The 18,202-nt window shown below is 42.6% G+C and overlaps 1 protein-coding gene across 4 annotated transcripts in view; it reads right to left on the minus strand.

Annotated features, from left to right (window-relative positions):
* Window positions 1-5,411: 5,411 nt before the first annotated feature.
* The window catches only part of cdt1 (chromatin licensing and DNA replication factor 1), a 40,375-nt gene continuing 27,584 nt past the window's right edge, over window positions 5,412-18,202 (minus strand). For all 4 annotated transcript variants that reach the window (XM_077613667.1, XM_077613666.1, XM_077613665.1 and 1 more), the window contains 2 exons: window positions 5,939-6,140; window positions 5,412-5,802 (listed from right to left, as the gene is read on the minus strand). In XM_077613667.1, the coding sequence (XP_077469793.1) occupies window positions 5,600-5,802; window positions 5,939-6,140 (405 nt within the window). In that variant the 3' untranslated portion in view covers window positions 5,412-5,599. The remainder of the gene's footprint in view (window positions 5,803-5,938; window positions 6,141-18,202) is intronic.

Consider the following 18,202-nt stretch of genomic DNA (forward strand, 5'->3'; position numbering starts at 1 on the left):
CCTCTCCCCCATCCGCAAACTCCCCGTTGTATAGAAAAATGCCTTTTTATTATTAAACATAACCACAAGTTATTTGTTACTCTTTTAGTAGATTATGAATTACAACCAATAAAAATATGTATTTCCATTGTAATATACTGTTTTTGGTGGGTTTTTTTCAGAGGATGGGAACGAATAAATTTGTATTTAGTTTAGTTTAGTTCTATTGGAAACGTTGATTTGAGATACGAGTAAATCGTCATACAAGCTCAGTCCTGGAACGCATTACGCCCGTATCACAAGGTACCACTGTTGTTCCACACGCCAAGTCATTGTCCGCCATGATGAACTGATGTTCTCAAATTGGTCTTTGGTCTCCGAGCACAATGCACCTGCTGTTTCCACCATACATTCTTTTAAAAACTCACCCTCAGACAATGTTTTGCTGGCCTTTGCTATTTTGAATACACTGGCCTTGGTACTTGACTCTTCAATGGTAGTTTGACAGTGAAAAAAACTTTGTTGAGCCTTTAAATTACCTGCCAACTTCTGAGCAGCAGCTTCCCTTTCTTTTGTTGACAGCTTGCTAGCACAGTTCGCATGCTTTATGGCAAAGTGTCGGCTAATATTACTCTTTAAAAAACGCAAGTTTCTTGGCATAATATGCAAACAGCAGATGATCGGTGTTCATTGAAAAAATATTTAGTTGTCCACTCCGTATTGAACACTCGACAATCTTTGTTCACTTTCTGGTTCTTAGGTCCGCTCATGTTTACTGAAGGGGGGATGGATCAAGAAGGATCATAGGGGGAAAAAAAGCAAACGTGGAGTAAAAAGGCCTACACTTCACCTCAACAAAGCCAATGCATCTACAGTGCCATCCAATCTAGTGGAAAAAGCAGAATTGCAGATGTGCACTCTTTAGAGAAGACAAGGAAGTGTCCGGCCTCCTGCCCTCGGTCATTCTGCTGACAGGAGCCTCCTGTGTTTCTTATCTCCCTCTTTTTTATGGCTTCTCCTACACGAATCAGTGATTTGGCCATCGAGTTTCCCTGCTTTAGAAAACAGACACAGCTCTTTTGGTATTTAATAACTTTAATGTTTGTTGTTTGACATGTTAAATGTTACTTCCCTTCACTGCAATACCTAAAAAAAATATTGCACAATGCATGATGCAGCGGGTTTAACTCTGTCCACGTCCATGTGATTAGCATAGTCAGTAATGCCAACCAATCAAAATTTTTGCTCTCTAAAAAACGAAAAGTTGGACACTGAAGGCTGTAGTTTCAAGATAATATGGCCAAGTAATGTTTTATTCAATGATATCAGGGGTAACCCCATGTGTTTAATTTAGTGAGCAGGTCGCGGTGAGTATAATGTGACAAGTGAAGACTAGGACATGTTTTAATCATATATTTTATTACAGATGAATTATTGCAATAAAACATAAGGCTTTATTTTTATATTACTACTGTATGATTAAACATGTTTTCAGGTTGATGACGCACGCGAACAGAATGTTCCCTTATATTAATGCTTGCACAATGAATAAAGGAAGCTTTCAGTACGAGATATTCTTTTGAGGTTGATTACAGATGGCTTCACCCAAGGCCAACTGATACGTAAGTAACTGGAAAATCCCAAGAGAGGATGGAACCCTGGAGACCGTCGACCTTTAATCAGCTAATGCATTATTCATATTTGTGTTATAAAAACTGGGCAACTCAGTTTGGGTGTTGTCTCTCAGTGGTCACGAAGACGCACAGCTGTTTGTGTTAGGGACCCAGAGCGCTGTATTAAAATCTATTTGTCAGGAATAAATCATCTGTGGAGTAACCCGTCGAATCCTGGTCGTCTCTCCCGATGCTGAACATGCACTATTGTTAGGTCGATAAGTCATAGTTTCAGATAGACAAATGTCGGTGGAGTCAGATGCCAAAACTTATCGTCTAAAACAAGGTATTCAGAAATATGTATACAGCAGTGGCGGGCCGTCAGGGCCTTCAAGGCCTTCTCTGCTGGCCTAAGAAATATCTGAATCATATTATATTTTGTCCATCAATACATATTATTCCAAATGGTCTGTTAGCTTCCTTTCATTGCTTTCCCTCCTGGTTGCACTGCTTCCAGATGTGTTTTCATATTGAAGCATTTAACCAATCACATTTCAGCCATTATTTGTTGCCAGATCAGATCTGCCTCAAAGCCTTCAAAATCAGTTCTGCGGGGTCTGCTGCATTAAACAAGACTGTTGCTTTTAACCAATCAGATTTCAAATTGGCAACCCCACAATGATTTTTCATAGGCGTTGGCATTTTGCTGGCTTGGACATGTCATTGCTTTCAGCAACTATGATTGGCTAGTAGGCGGGCCAAAGCAGCCAGAGATCGCAAACTTCACCCACAATGGCCGACAGTGGCAAAAACAAATGGATTCTGTTGCAGATTTCTCTCACAAAGCTATTTTCCAGACAGACTTTTCCAGAAAAAAATGGACATCATTAAGAAAGGGCGGTCAACTCCGAAGCTAGCAAGCCTGTTACAGCCGGGAAAATGGTGTGTGCGGCACTTTCAGTGCGCTAACTTAGCTCCACAAGCAAATAGTATATTGTTGTTTTGATTTAAAGCCATTTTCAAAACGGACTATGCCAGAAATATGACAGGACAGGCTCGACTTTCATCATTAGCTTCGATGGCGATAGGAAAGAAGGAAGAAAGAAAGGAGGATGGATATTGTGTACAGTTAAAAAGAATTTTTGGTGAGTAAAATATGGCTATATTCCTAAATAATAATTCAATTGTGGGCCCGGTTCTCATATCTGAAAAGCTCCAGTGTTTGTATTTAATCACTAAATGCTGCTTGGATGTGGATTTTATCCCAGTTTAATTTTTGCCATTTCGCCATTGACGTCCATCACTGTCTTTTCCCGAGGAAATCACCCCCCTGGCCTGGTTGTAATGTCTCAAAAGCTCCAGTATTTGTATTCAGTCAATAAATGCTGCAAGGAAGTGGATTTGACCTAATTTTAGTGCATTTTTTGTCATTTCACGTATGGACGTATCGACGTTCATCGCTGTCTTTTTACCGGGGAAATGATACTCCGGGCCCGGTTCTGATGTCTAAAAAGCTCCAGTATTTGTATTTAATCAATAAATGCTGTTTTCGGCTGGATTTTACCCCATTTTCGGGCAATGTTTGCCCGTACGCCATTGACGTTTATCGCTGTCTTTTCCCGGGAAAATCGCCCCCCTGGCCTGGTTTTAATGTGTGAAAAGCTCCAGTATTTGAATTTAATCATGAACTGCTGCTAGGAAGTGGATTTTACCCCATTTTTGTGCATTGATTTATTGATTATTTTTTATGTGTCGCAGCTCTAGCTGCAGTAGAGGTTTTATAGCCATAAAACAGTTTTTGAGGTTTGGATTGATACATTGAAGGCGCTACGAGAAAATGCACCGACCGCCACTGGTATACAGACACTTGACTGAAGCTAGATCACAGATGTCCGCAGATTTGCTAGCAAAGCTAGAAAAACAACAAAGCTATCTTACGAAGCTACACGCACCCCAGAAAGCAGCAACCAGGACCAGTTTTGTTATATCCCACAAAATGAAAAAGAATTGTAAGGCATTTTTGGATGACAACTTTTTTAAAAAAAATTTAAGAGTGCTTGGTGGACTCTGTACCACTATGTCTGGAGGAAAAAAAGAAGCATTTGAGAAAGTCCCAGTCCAGTCGAACACTGACCATGAGGAAAATGCTGATTCTTTAGGATGTACCTATTCAGGTGAACAAACATTTACAGTAAGGCCATTTACCAAGTCCAAGTATAGTTCCTCTCTTACCAGTGATCATCTGTCTTGTGTGCTTCACATCTTTGATGCATTTGTCGACACTCAACGGAGGCCAGATAAATCTTATCAAACAAGAAAAGACAACAGCAACAACAACAAAAAACACAACTGCATTGTTTGGCAGTGGAGCAGTGGAACAAAAATGTAGTTGTTACATTATTGTACGGGATGAATAAAGTTTAATATAATTACTGCCATGCAAAGACATTGTGATATTTCAAAAGAAAGTTAAAAACAATAAGCATTGCAGTGCTAATACAACTGTTGCACAATTACCATTGTTTTGCATGTCACTGAATATTTTTTTGTAAAATCGCACTCTCATTAGGTAACAATGGCCGATATCCTAACCAGCTTCTTCAAACTATTTAATGCACTTATTTCAACATTGAAATAAAAATGGTTAACAGAGTATACCAATATATATACAATATATATTCAGCTTCCGATTTGGTCAGCCGGAAAAAAATAATGCTTTATATTTGAGCCCGTTGGCCCTGGCTTTTGTTCAACCGATCCAGCACATATAGTTCAACATTGAGGTTTTGCTAAAAGAAGCAGCACATAAATGAAGGAGTGAAACCAACTGATTACACTTGTAAGGTACCAAATTGCTGTAAAGATATCTTGTTTGGTTGCAATGAAATTCTAATCCTACTGCCGCAATAGTTTGCACACCATTTCTTTGTGGGTCAGGTATTCACCTGATTTTTAGATCTAATTTTGAAGATCAGATTTAAAAAGAAATTTTCATGTATATAGAAGAAAATCAGCACAATGACCCTAGCATCGTTAATTACACAAACAAATAATATGCATTTTGCGGAGTGCTACTTATGGGAAATCCAATATTCCTGGATTCTCAACTGGCAGCAACTGTAGAACAATACTGAAATGCTTGACATGGTGAAAAACATTTAAGTTCAGACCCAATAAAACAGACAGAGAAGCTTTTTGTTACGAGAGCCTTTATACAGATTATGATGCAGCACATTGTTGAAGCACTACATTTGTCACAACATTTCAATATAATTAAAAAGGAGCACAGAAGCAAAAGTCGTTTATGGCAGCATGATTGCACCTTAATAGAAAAAGCAAGGTCTTCCTTAACCTAGAATGGTAACCCTCTATTTCAGAAGCGTGAAGGGTAACCCCTTTCACGCCCTGTAAGCAGTTGAGTGTATGTATAGTACGTATGTATGTATAGTACTGTATGTGTTTCATTGATGTACTTTGAGTCATTTGAAGCATAATTTGCCATACTGCAAGTGTTGAAAGGAAAAAAAAATTTGGGGGTACGTACTGAAAAATTTCCCATTTTTTGTCTGTCTCCCATACAGATTGTAGACACCTGGTCACCCCAGGTTACCGTTCTAGGGTTAAAGCTAGGTGAGGTTTGTGTTTAGGAATTTGAAAAACCTTTTCAACTTCAAATCCATATTGGTTGAAGTAGACCGACATGGCAGTCGAAGACTTCCTTCCAATATTATCTCCTACATGTGCTTCTGAAGAGATAAACATTCCCAAATGAGAAGGACTTTCAAAAAAAAGTTAAAAAAAAAAATAATCTGAACACGGTTAGAGCTGCAAAAGGAGACCTTATTGGTGCCTTTATTTTATTTTTGCTCATTAATAAGAATCAAGATTCTGAAGACTTGCAAAAAATAAAAAATTAACTAGCACTATGGGAGATTTGGGGGAATAAAACTTAATTTTATGCATGCCTTTACATCACTTGTTAAAGATGCTACAAGATGACTTTAGGTTTAGAGAGTAGTGTTTTCATACTCTGATTTCAGTGTTGCACTTTGACCCTCCTCCTCTCTAAGGCTGCACTTTAATTTGTCGAGAATTACACTGAGGTCCACGTGCTTGTTCAATTTTAGATACAAGTCCTTCCTAATCGGATGTATGGAAAGCCAGGCGGGATTGAGTTCTACCAGCAATTGGACGCGTTTCTCCATTTCACCTAAACACAGGGAGAGAATATATACATGAGCAGATAATTCAATCTAAATATCTCAAAGGAGTCGAAAATACGCCAATTTTTTCATATCTAAATTCCACAAATTCTGCAGATATCATCTTTAGATATGTTGACCAACCTGAAGTCAGAACAGATCGGTAGCTGGCAATCATCCGGTTACAAATGACTTCCATGGTTAAAGCAGGTTTCTTTTCCGATATGAAAACATTTCTAAGAATCCTAGCTAGCTCCACAAGCTGGGACATCATTAGGAGACGCTCTTCTTGGGAAGGTCTTCGGGTCATAGCTGCCTGGAGCTTTTGGGCTTCCTTTGCCCGGATCTAAAAAAAGCACAGAATCAGACGTTAAAATGACCCTTAAGTCATTATTCAATATTTCCAAAGATTTCATAAGATATGAAGGTCAAAATGGGTGTGTTTTATTTTATTGTAATTAAGTTTGCAAGTAAATTGGTGATGCAAACAATTGGTTTTTAAACTGTCACGGTGTGAAACCCTTTGACCTGATATTTGAAAGGCTCACTTTCCCACTCACCTCTTTCAGCAACATCCAAAATATAATCTTCCTTTATTAATACTTCTGAAATATTTTAGTTTGAAACATCAAAAGGTATGTAACAGATCTTAAACAAGTTAGTCAGTCAGGCTTTGGAACTAAATGTGCTACCTATATTTAAATACAGTAATGCCTTGATATACGAGTGCCCGAACATACGAGAAATTGGATTCGAGGAAAATTCCGAGCAAATATTTGCCTTGAGATACGAGCATAAAAGACAGCCTGGTGGCCGACTACGCGAGAGAATGCTTATGATAACAGCGCATCGTCTTTCTCGGCGCATCTCCATTGCGTAAAGATATCTACGAGCACCTGGCCGTACAGGTTGCATTTTTTACTATAGACAGCGTGACCGAGTTGACAATCTGCAAAAAAGCTAGCGGAATCTACAAGGACTTAAAAGTAAAGCAAGCATCTGAAAAATACACCCGTGAAACCCTTCCAAGTGAGTCGTGGCTCGTTACAAATTTAAAAAACGAGAAGTTCCGCGGTTGAATACATGAACATCTTTGCCTCGGTTATCGCACAAGGTTAAAATTTAGTGTAACGTAGATTAAAACTTATTTTTAAGTGTGCATGTACAGTAATCTAAGTTCATTTAAGTTAAATTTAAAGTTTGTTATGTTAAGTCAAGTCTCTACTATTTATCATGTTCAACTATACCGTGACCCTTCTTCACTTCGCGACTTCACCACATTGCAGATTTTTTTCCCGAAAAAAAAGTTCAAAAACATGTGACAATCCACGCTGAAACTCGCAAGCAGAAGCCACTCCTCTGCCTTCCGCAAAGAAAATGGCGGCAGACAGAAGACTGTCACTCAACTCAGCACTGAGGAAAAATGGCGGGCAGAGGGCATTTTTATAACCAAAATAGAGCTTACTGAGCGGCCGGGAGCCCCTGTGAGGGTGGATTTTTATCATAGATGCAAGACCGTGCGACCTTACGCCGTGCGCTTATTTGAAAATAAAACCTGTTCGGCAAATAGGACGACAGAAAGCATCAGCGAATGGGCATTTTTTTGGGAGAAATGCGAGCCCCAGGGGGACGTTACGGCGGACGCCATCGGCCTTGCCCGAAAATAGAGGACTTTGGCCGGGCACGATGGCGGGACATCCCAGCGGAGCAACGTGGAAGTAGAGACTCCATTTAAGTCAGGGTACTTCTCCGAAAATAGAGCTCCCTCAATGGCTAATTGACAGTTGGATGGCACGGTAGGGCCAAGTGGAAGCTTAATTTCCTGGCTGGGTGGGCGGACGGCGAAGCGGCGGCCCGTGATCACAGCGTCGGCCGGCGATTCGGCGGCGAGCGCGGTTTGCCCTGCGACCCGGCCCCGGTCGCAAAAGGCAGCGACACGTTTTTTGGAAGAGCTAAACTGAAAATGCAAGGATTCATACAGATCGCATGTGTGGGGATGCTGCTGGCTGGCTGAATGAAAAAGCCAGCCTTAATCAACAAGTTCGACCGTCCTCATGCTTTAAAAAACAAGAACAAAGTCTATGCTTTGTCTGATTTGATTATAACAGACAATGGTGTTTTTTAGGTTGATTTGCTACGTGAAATGTTTCCATCCGATGCTTAGTCAGGCGACTACAGTAATCCCTCGAATATCACGGATCATGTAGACCAGACATGGCCACAAGACAAAATGAACTTAATAAAACTAAGAACAAACCTGTATACTGGTTGAGCAACCGGAAAGCCCCCCATTAACCTGTTTTTTTAATTCATATCAAGTGGAGCACTGTCAGGAAGTATTTTCACTGTGAGTACCGTATTTAAATTAACCTTTATATATACAGTGGTACCTCGACATACGAGCAATTTAAGATACGAGTAAAATTTCGGGTAAATATTTATCTTGAGTTACGAGACAAATTTTGATATACAGCGTATGCGAGAGGCTGCTCATAAGAACATTATTGGCACTGTCTTTCTAGTCGCAACTCCCCCGTGTAATGTCTCTACGAGCACTGGGCGGAGCGTTGCATTTTTTCAGTTTTTTTCCCGTTAGACAGTGTGAATGGCGGATCGATCGCTAATCGCTGGAAGAAATGGAGAAAAAAATCCAAGATGGCGGCGCGCACGGGTGCAGCGGCTCAATGCTCTCCAGTTTGGTGTCGTTCCTTATTTACTAACATCTACAGTCGCCAGCATTTAATTACTCTCGGAAGGAGATGCGATTTATCCATCACAACAGACTACCAACGGACCTACGATATCCCCGAGGACATCTCGAGACCTCTGGTATCTCCGTGGATAGTCAGCCCACTCAGAGTACAACGGAGGCGGCGAAGGGTAAGAAAGCAAAAGCACGGATGACGGACGGGCCTAGCTGCTAAGCTAAGGCAGCAACCACACCAAGCACCGCTTCAGAGTATCTTTTTGACCAACGCCAGATCCCTTACCCACAAAATGGATGATTTGGAACTTCAGATTGCTACCAACAGCTTTGTCAGGAACTGCAACTTTAAATCACGGAAACGTGGGTACACCCGCAAATCCCCGACCCTAGCTAGCCGGACGCTATTCCGAAACAATCGTCCGAAATAATTAACAGGGAAAAGCAAAGGACTTTGCGTGTTCATACACAATGCATGGTTTTGCGATGTTGGATCGCACTCACTGCTCCCCGGATTTAGAGCTATTGGCGGTACGGTGCAGGCCCTTCTATCTACCTTGGGAGATAACGGTTATCATTGTAATGGCTGTCTACATTCCACCGGATGCTAACGTTAGCACAAAACTTAGCCTCCTGCTAACGGCTGTAAACAAACAGCAGCTTGACCACCCCGATGGAGTCTTTATTGTCGCTGGTGACTTCAACAAAACATGTTGAAAGACTGTTCTGCCTAAGTTTATCCAGTACGTGAAGTGTCACACCAGAGAAGATAAAACTCTAGACCAGGGGTCCACAAACTTTTTCCTGTGAGGGCCACATAACCTTTCCCTTCTCTGATGGGGGGCCGGTGTCAGTTTGTAACAGAAAAAGTGTGACGATCGTAGGGGAGCTCAAAAAATTTATTGTTTTCCAGAAAGCCACACAACCAAATAACCCTTTCCAGGTTCTTTACAGAAAAAAAGTCAGGAAACAAATAATAACACTATTAATGAAATAAATAATAACTAAATAACCCTCTCTGAGTTCTTCACAGAAAAAAACAGGAAATAAATAACACTATTTATGAAATAAATAATAACTAAATAACTCTCTCTGGGTTCTTCATAGAAAAAAAAAGCCATGGAACATTAACTTTCTGTTGTGCCATGCACAATCTTCTCCCTTTGCTCTGAAGTTTATGCACGACACCACAACCGTCATTACAGAATCCCACGTCAACATTTTGCAGCACAGTGCTTGCTGGTGAATTTGGCAGTGGACTCGTAGCGGGGCGATGAGACCCCTTTTTTCCAACTCCCGGTTCATGCGTCCCATTATTAGACCGCGAGTTTCAGCCACCATGCTAGGAGCCCCGTCAGTCGTGATGCTAGCTAGCTTTAACCAGTCCAGGTCCAACTTCTCCATGGTTTGGCACACTTTGTCAAAAATATCCTCTCCTGTTGTAGTCCATTTGAGACTTTGGAGGGCTGCCAGATCCTCGCAAATCTCAAAGTTTGCGCTAACTCCACAAATAAAAATGAGCAGTTGCGCTGTGTCTTGCACGTCCGTGCTTTCATCCAGTGCTAATGAAAAAAAGTCAAATTCTTTCGTCTTCAGCTGCAGCTGGGCATATACATTACTCCCGATTTCTTCAACGCGTCTGGCGATTGTACTCGCCGACAGACTTACGGCATTAAATGCATCTTTCTTCTCGGGACACACTTCCTCCACGACAACATCCATACATTTCTTAAAAAACTCTCCGTCAGTGAAAGGCTTACCGTTGCTTGCTATCAGTTTAGCAACCCGAAAGCTGGCCCGAACGGATGCCTGGTTCAGCTGAGCTTGGCGTAGAAATGTAGTCTGCTGAGATAATATTCCAACTTTTAGCTTTGAGAGTTTGTCTGCTCGTATTTGGCCTTGCACGCTATTGTACTTGTCTTTGTGACGGGATTCATAGTGCCGGCGAAGATTGTATTCTTTGAATACTGCCACCGTCTCTTGACAGATGAGAAAAACAGCCTTTTCTTTGCATTTAACAAAAAAATAATCGTTTGTCCACTGCAGGTTAAATACCCTGCATTCTGAATCAATTTTTCTCTTAACTAACCTTTTCGCCATTATTCCGTTCTCAAACAGGTTCCGGTTGCACAGTTTTTATATGCTTGAATAGCATCGCAATAGTGATGGCCCCAGGGCTCCGCCCTCACCTGCGATCGTCCAGATGTCTCGCTAACACTCTGCTCACGCATGCAACGGTGGAATGCCCGCATGCATCAAAGGCAAACACTCTCCCCGCGCGTGTCACCAAAGGAGCAATGCGAAGGCCCGCATCACTGGGATGATTTGTGGGCTCAGCAGGGGTGCAATGAACCAAACACAAGATTAAAACGTCCCAGTCTTCAAGGCCAAATAGGAAAATAAATCCGATAGCGTCTCTGGTATTGTTCAGAGGGCCGGTCCAAATGTGCCGGCGGGCCGGATCCGGCCCCCGGGCCGTAGTTTGGTGACCCCTGCTCTAGACCATGTTTATTCTAATATCAAACATGCTTATAGAGCTACTTCCCTCCCTCACCTGTCTGGATCAGACCATCTCTGCCTGTCCTTCACCCCCGCATACACTTCACTCCGGAGGCTAACAAGGCCACAAATAAAGATAATAAAAACTTGGCCCGAGGATGCCCTTTCTCAGCTGCAGGACTGTTTTTCCCGCACAAACTGGGAACTTTTCGAACACCACAACCTCCAGGACTACACAGACACTGTACTTTCCCACATCAAAAACTGCACGGACAACGTCACTGTTAATAAACGGATACGGGTTTTTCCTAACCAAAAACCCTGGACGACCAATGAGACACAGGCACTCATCAAATGCCGTAACACCGCCTTCAGGTCAGGGGACAAGGTACAATACAGCGCTGCCAGAGCAGAGGTGAAGAGAGGCATTAAAAAGGCCAAGGTAGCATATATACAAGGAAAATTGAGGAGCACTTCACAGAAAATAACCCAAAGAAGATTTGGCAGGGAATACGACATATTACCAATTACAATGACAATAATGTGTCTGTTAACGCAGATGCCTCACTAGCTGAGAAACTGAACCGTTTCTTTGCCCACTTTGAGACTGACAAAGCAGACCCATTCTCAACCGTGACCGGACGTTTGGTCGACGGACGTTTGGTCGACGGACACTTGGTCCCCGGACGTTTGGTCGACGGACAGTTCGTCGAACGGACCTTTCGTCAAACGGACCTTTCGTCAAACGGACCTTTCGTCAAACGGACCTTTCGTCAAACGGACCTTTCGTCAAACGGACCTTTCGTCAAACGGACCTTTCGTCAAACGGACCTTTCGTCAAACGGACCTTTCGTCAAACGGACCTTTCGTCAAACGGACCTTTCGTCAAACGGACCTTTCGTCAAACGGACCTTTCGTCAAACGGACCTTTCGTCAAACGGACCTTTCGTCAAACGGACCTTTCGTCAAACGGACCTTTCGTCAAACGGACCTTTCGTCAAACGGACCTTTCGTCAAACGGACCTTTCGTCAAACGGACCTTTCGTCAAACGGACCTTTCGTCAAACGGACCTTTCGTCAAACGGACCTTTCGTCAAACGGACCTTTCGTCAAACGGACCTTTCGTCAAACGGACCTTTCGTCAAACGGACCTTTCGTCAAACGGACCTTTCGTCAAACGGACCTTTCGTCAAACGGACCTTTCGTCAAACGGACCTTTCGTCAAACGGACCTTTCGTCAAACGGACCTTTCGTCAAACGGACCTTTCGTCAAACGGACCTTTCGTCAAACGGACCTTTCGTCAAACGGACCTTTCGTCAAACGGACCTTTCGTCAAACGGACCTTTCGTCAAACGGACCTTTCGTCAAACGGACCTTTCGTCAAACGGACCTTTCGTCAAACGGACCTTTCGTCAAACGGACCTTTCGTCAAACGGACCTTTCGTCAAACGGACCTTTCGTCAAACGGACATTTGGTCGCCGGATTTGCCGCCGGACATTTCGTCGAACGGACGTTTCGTCAAACGGACATTTGGTCGACGGATTCGCCGCCGGACATTTCGTCGAACGGACGTTTCGTCGCCGGAGTCGCTCGCTCTCAAAATTATAATGAGAGAGAGACAGAGTAAACTGTTGAAAGCAATCAACCAGGTAATCTCTCGCTCTCAAAATTATAATCATGAGAGAGTGAGTTTGTAATTGCATTGACAATGCAAGAGCATTAATATCTAAATATCTAATATCAAAATTATCAATAAGTTGCATATTATTGGCGTGTGTACACGTTATTCGTCGCCGGATTCGCTCGCTCGCCCTGCCCCCGGATTTGCTCGTATTGGCGTGTACATGTTTTTCAAACTACGGCCCACGGGCCCGTTAGGCTTTTTAATCTGGCCCGCCGACGTTGTCCAAATTATAGTAAAAATCAATGACCTCATTCACTTCGTTTTGCCGTGCAATACCCTCATTTTCCCGATAGATGACGCACTAGTCTAGACCTTTGTTGGAGTGTAACTTGGAGAACAACATGCCGCTCAATATCCAATATCCTGTTTTTGGTGTTTTTTCAAAGGGCTGGAACGAATTAAATTTTTTTCCATTCATTTCAATGGGAAACGTCCGCTCGAGTTACGAGAACCTCGTCATACGATCTCAGTCTCGGAACGGATTACGCTTGTATGTCGAGGTACCACTGTATATGATTCAGATATTTCTTAGGCCAGCAGAGAAGGCCTTGAAGGCCCTGACGGCCCGCCACTGCATTCTACTCATTATCCATTTAAACCATTTTATGTGAAGTTGCAGCCTCTTAACTTTTTTGTGTTCACTTGCTGTGCTCTTACGTGATATTGTATCTCTTCCATCTGCTGCTGGATAAAGAACTTCTTAACCAACCGACCACAAACTGTTAGACTTGGTCCCCACCTCTCTTCCTCCATTACACTGAGCACTGGCTCCCCTCAAGGCTGTGTACTGAGTCCTCTTCTGTACTCCCTGTACACATACGACTCTACACCAACCCACCAGTCTAACCCCATCATCAAATTTGCCGATACACCACTGTGGTCTGACTCATCTCAGGGGGGATGAGTCTGCCTACAGAGATGAGGTCAACAAACTGTCTTCGTGGTGCTCGGTGAATAATCTCACACTGAACACCACGAAAACTAAAGAAATAATCCTGGACGTTCGCAAACAATACGACTGTACACCAACCCACAAATCGAACTCCATCATCAAATTTACCGATGACACCACTGTGGTCGGACTCATCTCAGGAGGGGATGAGTTGGCCTACAGAGATGAGGTCAACAAACTGTCTTCGTGGTGCTCGGTGAACAATCTCACACTGAACACCACGAAAACCTAAGACATAATCCTGGACTTTTGCAAACACAGCACAGATCTGGCCCCACGCCTCATAAATGGAGTATGTGTAGACAGGGTCCAGTCCTTTAAATTCCTGGGGGTCCACGTCACGGATAAGCTCTCCTGGTCTCCAAACACCACGGCAGTAGTGAAGAAGGCCCAGAAACGACTCAATTTCCGCAGGGTTCTCAGGAGGAACAACTTGGACACTAAGCTTCAGGTAACCTTCTATAGAGCCACTGTGGAGAGCATCCTGACATTCTGCATTACAGTGTGGTACGCTGGAAGCACAGCAGCAGACAAAAAGGCCGTGCAGAGAGTGATTAACACTGCCCAGAAGATCGTCGCCTGCTCTCTGCCCTCACTGGAAGACATTGCCAACCCTCGTTACCTCAGCAGAGTCGGGAACATTGTCGGGGACCCATAGGTGGCCTGGTCACAACCTGTCCCAGCTGGCAGACGTTACAAGTCTCACAAAGTACGGACAAATAGGCTTAAGGACAGTTTTTTTCCCACAGCTATCAGGACTTGCGGTAGCACGACACAAAATCCCTTCTGTGTAATAACTTCGGGGTGAGGTAACATGAAGGACGTTGGGCGGTGATCTGCCTCCTACTGGCTGACTGAAGGTAAGTGAGGAGACAGTGGGAGGTAAGAGATGCATTTATTTTTTACTTTGTTGGCATCTGCAAGGCAAGCTTTTTCTGCAGTCGCCGGGATTTGGTTGCGCTCGGGGAAGTGATGCGATGTGTCCATGTGTGGGCCTTTTGTCGGGAAGGCGCACCTTGTGGAGAAGCACTACCAATTTCATCATACGCACCTGGGTATGATGACAATTAGGCTTTTTGTCGGGTCAATAATGATGACAAAGCATATGTCCGATTATTATAATTATAAATACGGATACTCGGATGATTCGCCTAAAGACGTTTCGCCGACGGACGTTTGACAGATGGACAGGTCGCCGAATGGATGTTCCACCGAAAGGCCATTTGGCCGTTCGGCCGAACGGAGGTTCGGCCGGACGGAGGTTCGGCCGGACGGAGGTTTCGCGCGCTCGCCCCCGGATCGTGTGTGTACAAGTTTTTCAACCTCGGCCTGTGGGCCATATACGGCCCGTTAGGATTTTTAATCCGGCCCGCCGCCGGCGTTGTCCAAATTATAGTAAAAATCAATGATTCATTTCCCTTTGCCGCTCATCACTCTCAATTTATTAGTCTACCGTCAATGGCAGCCCGGGAATAAGCACTCTTGGGCGGGCAGATGTAGCAGAACTGAGCCGTGAAATGACAGCAATCAGGTTAAATCCATCCTAAAAAAGCATTTAATGATCAAATACAAATACTGGAGCTCTTTGGACATTAGAACTGAGCCCAGGGAAGTGAATTCCTCGGTAAAATGCTGCGATGATGTCGCGATAAGGCAAAAAAACGTCTATATACGTCCATTCGCCAAACGGGTCAAAATGCTCTCAAATTCGGTCAGATCCAGCCGAAAACAGCGTTTAATGATTAAATACAAATACTAGTATTTGTATATACAATACTAGTATTGTATTTTATACTAGTATTTTATTTAAAAGAAGACAAAGGAAATTCACATTCTTCGTCGTTTCCCTTTTTTTTTTGCTTGGTATTGCCATAGGTATCGTGTATACAGACTAGATATCCGATGCGCGTTCTGAGGCAACGGAGTTAGACGTCGTCGCTTGTCGGCCATTTTAAGAACAGGGCCATTCGCCAAACGGCTCAAAATGCTCTCAAATTCGGTCAAATCCAGCCAAAAACAGCGTTTAATGATTAAATACAAATACTAGTATTTGTATATACAATACTAGTATTTGTATTTAATCATTAAACGCATTTTGAACCGTTTGGCGAATGGTCTTCCCCCCGCGAAATCCGTCTAATTTTAGTACTATTAAACCACTAGTTATTTGTTACTGTTAATAGATGGCGAATTAGAACAGATAAAAATGTTTTTCCAATCGAATGTCCTGTTTTTGTTGTTTTTTCAGAGTGTTGGAACGAATTAATTTGTTTTTAGTTCATTTCTATGGGAAACGTTTATTTGAGTTACGAGTAAATTGACATACGAGCTCAGTCCCGGAATGAATTAAGCTCGTATCTTGAGGTACCACTGTGTGTGTGTGTAGATCTGTATCTGTAACTATTTCTACACACTGAATTTACTCGCATATAAGCCGCTTTTGTCAGACAAAAAATGATGACTGAATCGAGGGTACGGCTTATATGCATATAAAAACACGACATGCACGAAACTGCAAGTCGATGCCGCCATGACACGATGAGGTCGATACGGTCATTTATTTCAAAATATGGAAAAGGTAAACAGATAAAATGCTAAATAAAATTAATTTTGACGTCTATGAATGAATTTCAAGAAAAACGTACATATCTTGCATAAAACGTGAAAAAAAAAATCACGTTCCCGTCACAGCTCGCTCGGGGCACAGCCCTCTTACCTAGGGCGCTGCCGTCTTAACCTATTTAAGCGTGCTCTGACTGGCATGACGCGAGTAGCCTTGATTTTGATATCAAACTAAATTCCACTTTGATTTTTTTTTCATTTTATTTCTTGTTCGAAAGTGACAACTATTGGGGTAATATGAACCATCGAAAGAATTTAGATATTTTGACAGAAGCAATTTGGCTGCCAGATCATCTTAAACGTATGGTAAGAAAATTTTAATTTCTGTAATTAGAAAGCATCAGGTTGTCATCAAGATAGACTTATTTACTCTTTCAAATTGAATAATTTTATATTTTGCATTTAAAAAGACAGGCATATTAACTTCCTTATGATATTGACTCTAATGATGTGCTTTTGATTCATACGGTATCTCAGAAATACCACTTGTGATGCTTTTTCTCAAGATTTTCCATTCAAAGTAACACATTTGTACTCCATATTAAAACCATGAATATGGAGGTGAAAATTGAGAATGGGGGGCAGCTTATATGCGAGAAATTGAAAATTCTAAAATTTTAAGGCAATTTTAAGGGTGCGGCTTATACATGCGGCCGGCTTATATGCGAGTAAATACGGTACGGTAATACCTTGACATATGAGTTTAGATATTAATACCTTAGTCTTTTGATATGCTTATAGCTGCAATATTAATTAAATATACAGTTTTTGATAATTGTACTTGGCTTGTATTTATATATAGGCGCGAAAACATGTATTGTGGTAGAAATAACTGCGGTTTTTCGTTTATCGCGGCCATGTTTGGTCTACATTAACTGCGATATTTGAGGGACTACTGTACTTTTCTTCCATTCTTTCCCTCATGTACAGTGGTACCTCGACATACGAGTGCCCCGACATAAGAGGAATTTGAGATACGGGTAAAATTTCGAGCAAATATTTATCTTGACATAAGAGACAAATTTTGATATACGACCAGACAGCATAAGAACATCATGGGCACTGTCTCTCTCCCCGCAACTCCCTCGTGTAATGTCTCTGTGGTCGCGACTCCCTCTTTGTAACGTGACCGGACGTCTCATCGAAAGACGTTTGGTCCCCGGACGTTTGGTCGACCGGACGTTTGGTCGACCGAAAGTTTGGTAGAACAGACGTTTGGTAGAACGGACGTTTGGTAGAACGGACGTTTGGTCGCCGGGTTCGCTCACTGTCAAATTATGATATTAGATATTTAACTCTCTCTTTCTCATGATTATAATTTTGAGAGCTGGTTTCAACAGTAACAACCCGGCGACCAAACGTCCGTTCCACCAAACGTCCTGTCGACCAAACGTCCGGTCGACCAAACGTCCGGTCGACCGGACGTTTGGTCGACCAAACGTCCGGTCGACCAAACGTCCGGTCGACCAAACGTCCGGTCGACCAAACGTCCGGTCGACCAAACGTCCGGTCGACCAAACGTCCGGTCGACCAAACGTCCGGTCGACCAAACGTCCGGTCGACCAAACGTCCGGTCGACCAAACGTCCGGTCGACCAAACGTCTTTCGACCAGACGTCCGAGTACCCTTTGTAATGGCTCTGCGAGCACTGGGTATCAAAATTCAAAACAAAATTAGAATTAAGTTTAGTGCAAGGTTAGATTAAATTTATTTTTGAGTGTGTCTGCATCGTAATCCAAGTTCATTTAAATTTGATTATGTTATGTTACGAGCGCGTTGCCGCGCAAAATGTTGGTGTCCTTTTTAAATGGACTTTCCAGGTCCTGCCAATTTGTTTAGAACTTTATATTCATATAATTATTTATGTAACCTTAATGTACTACACAATCTTAAAGTTTGGTCTTTAAAATATATGTTACTATACTGGTAAACTTTTACGCTTTGG

This window comes from Stigmatopora argus, chromosome 11 (genome assembly GCF_051989625.1).
Source record: "Stigmatopora argus isolate UIUO_Sarg chromosome 11, RoL_Sarg_1.0, whole genome shotgun sequence".
In the NCBI taxonomy this organism is placed as follows: Eukaryota; Metazoa; Chordata; class Actinopteri; order Syngnathiformes; family Syngnathidae; genus Stigmatopora; species Stigmatopora argus.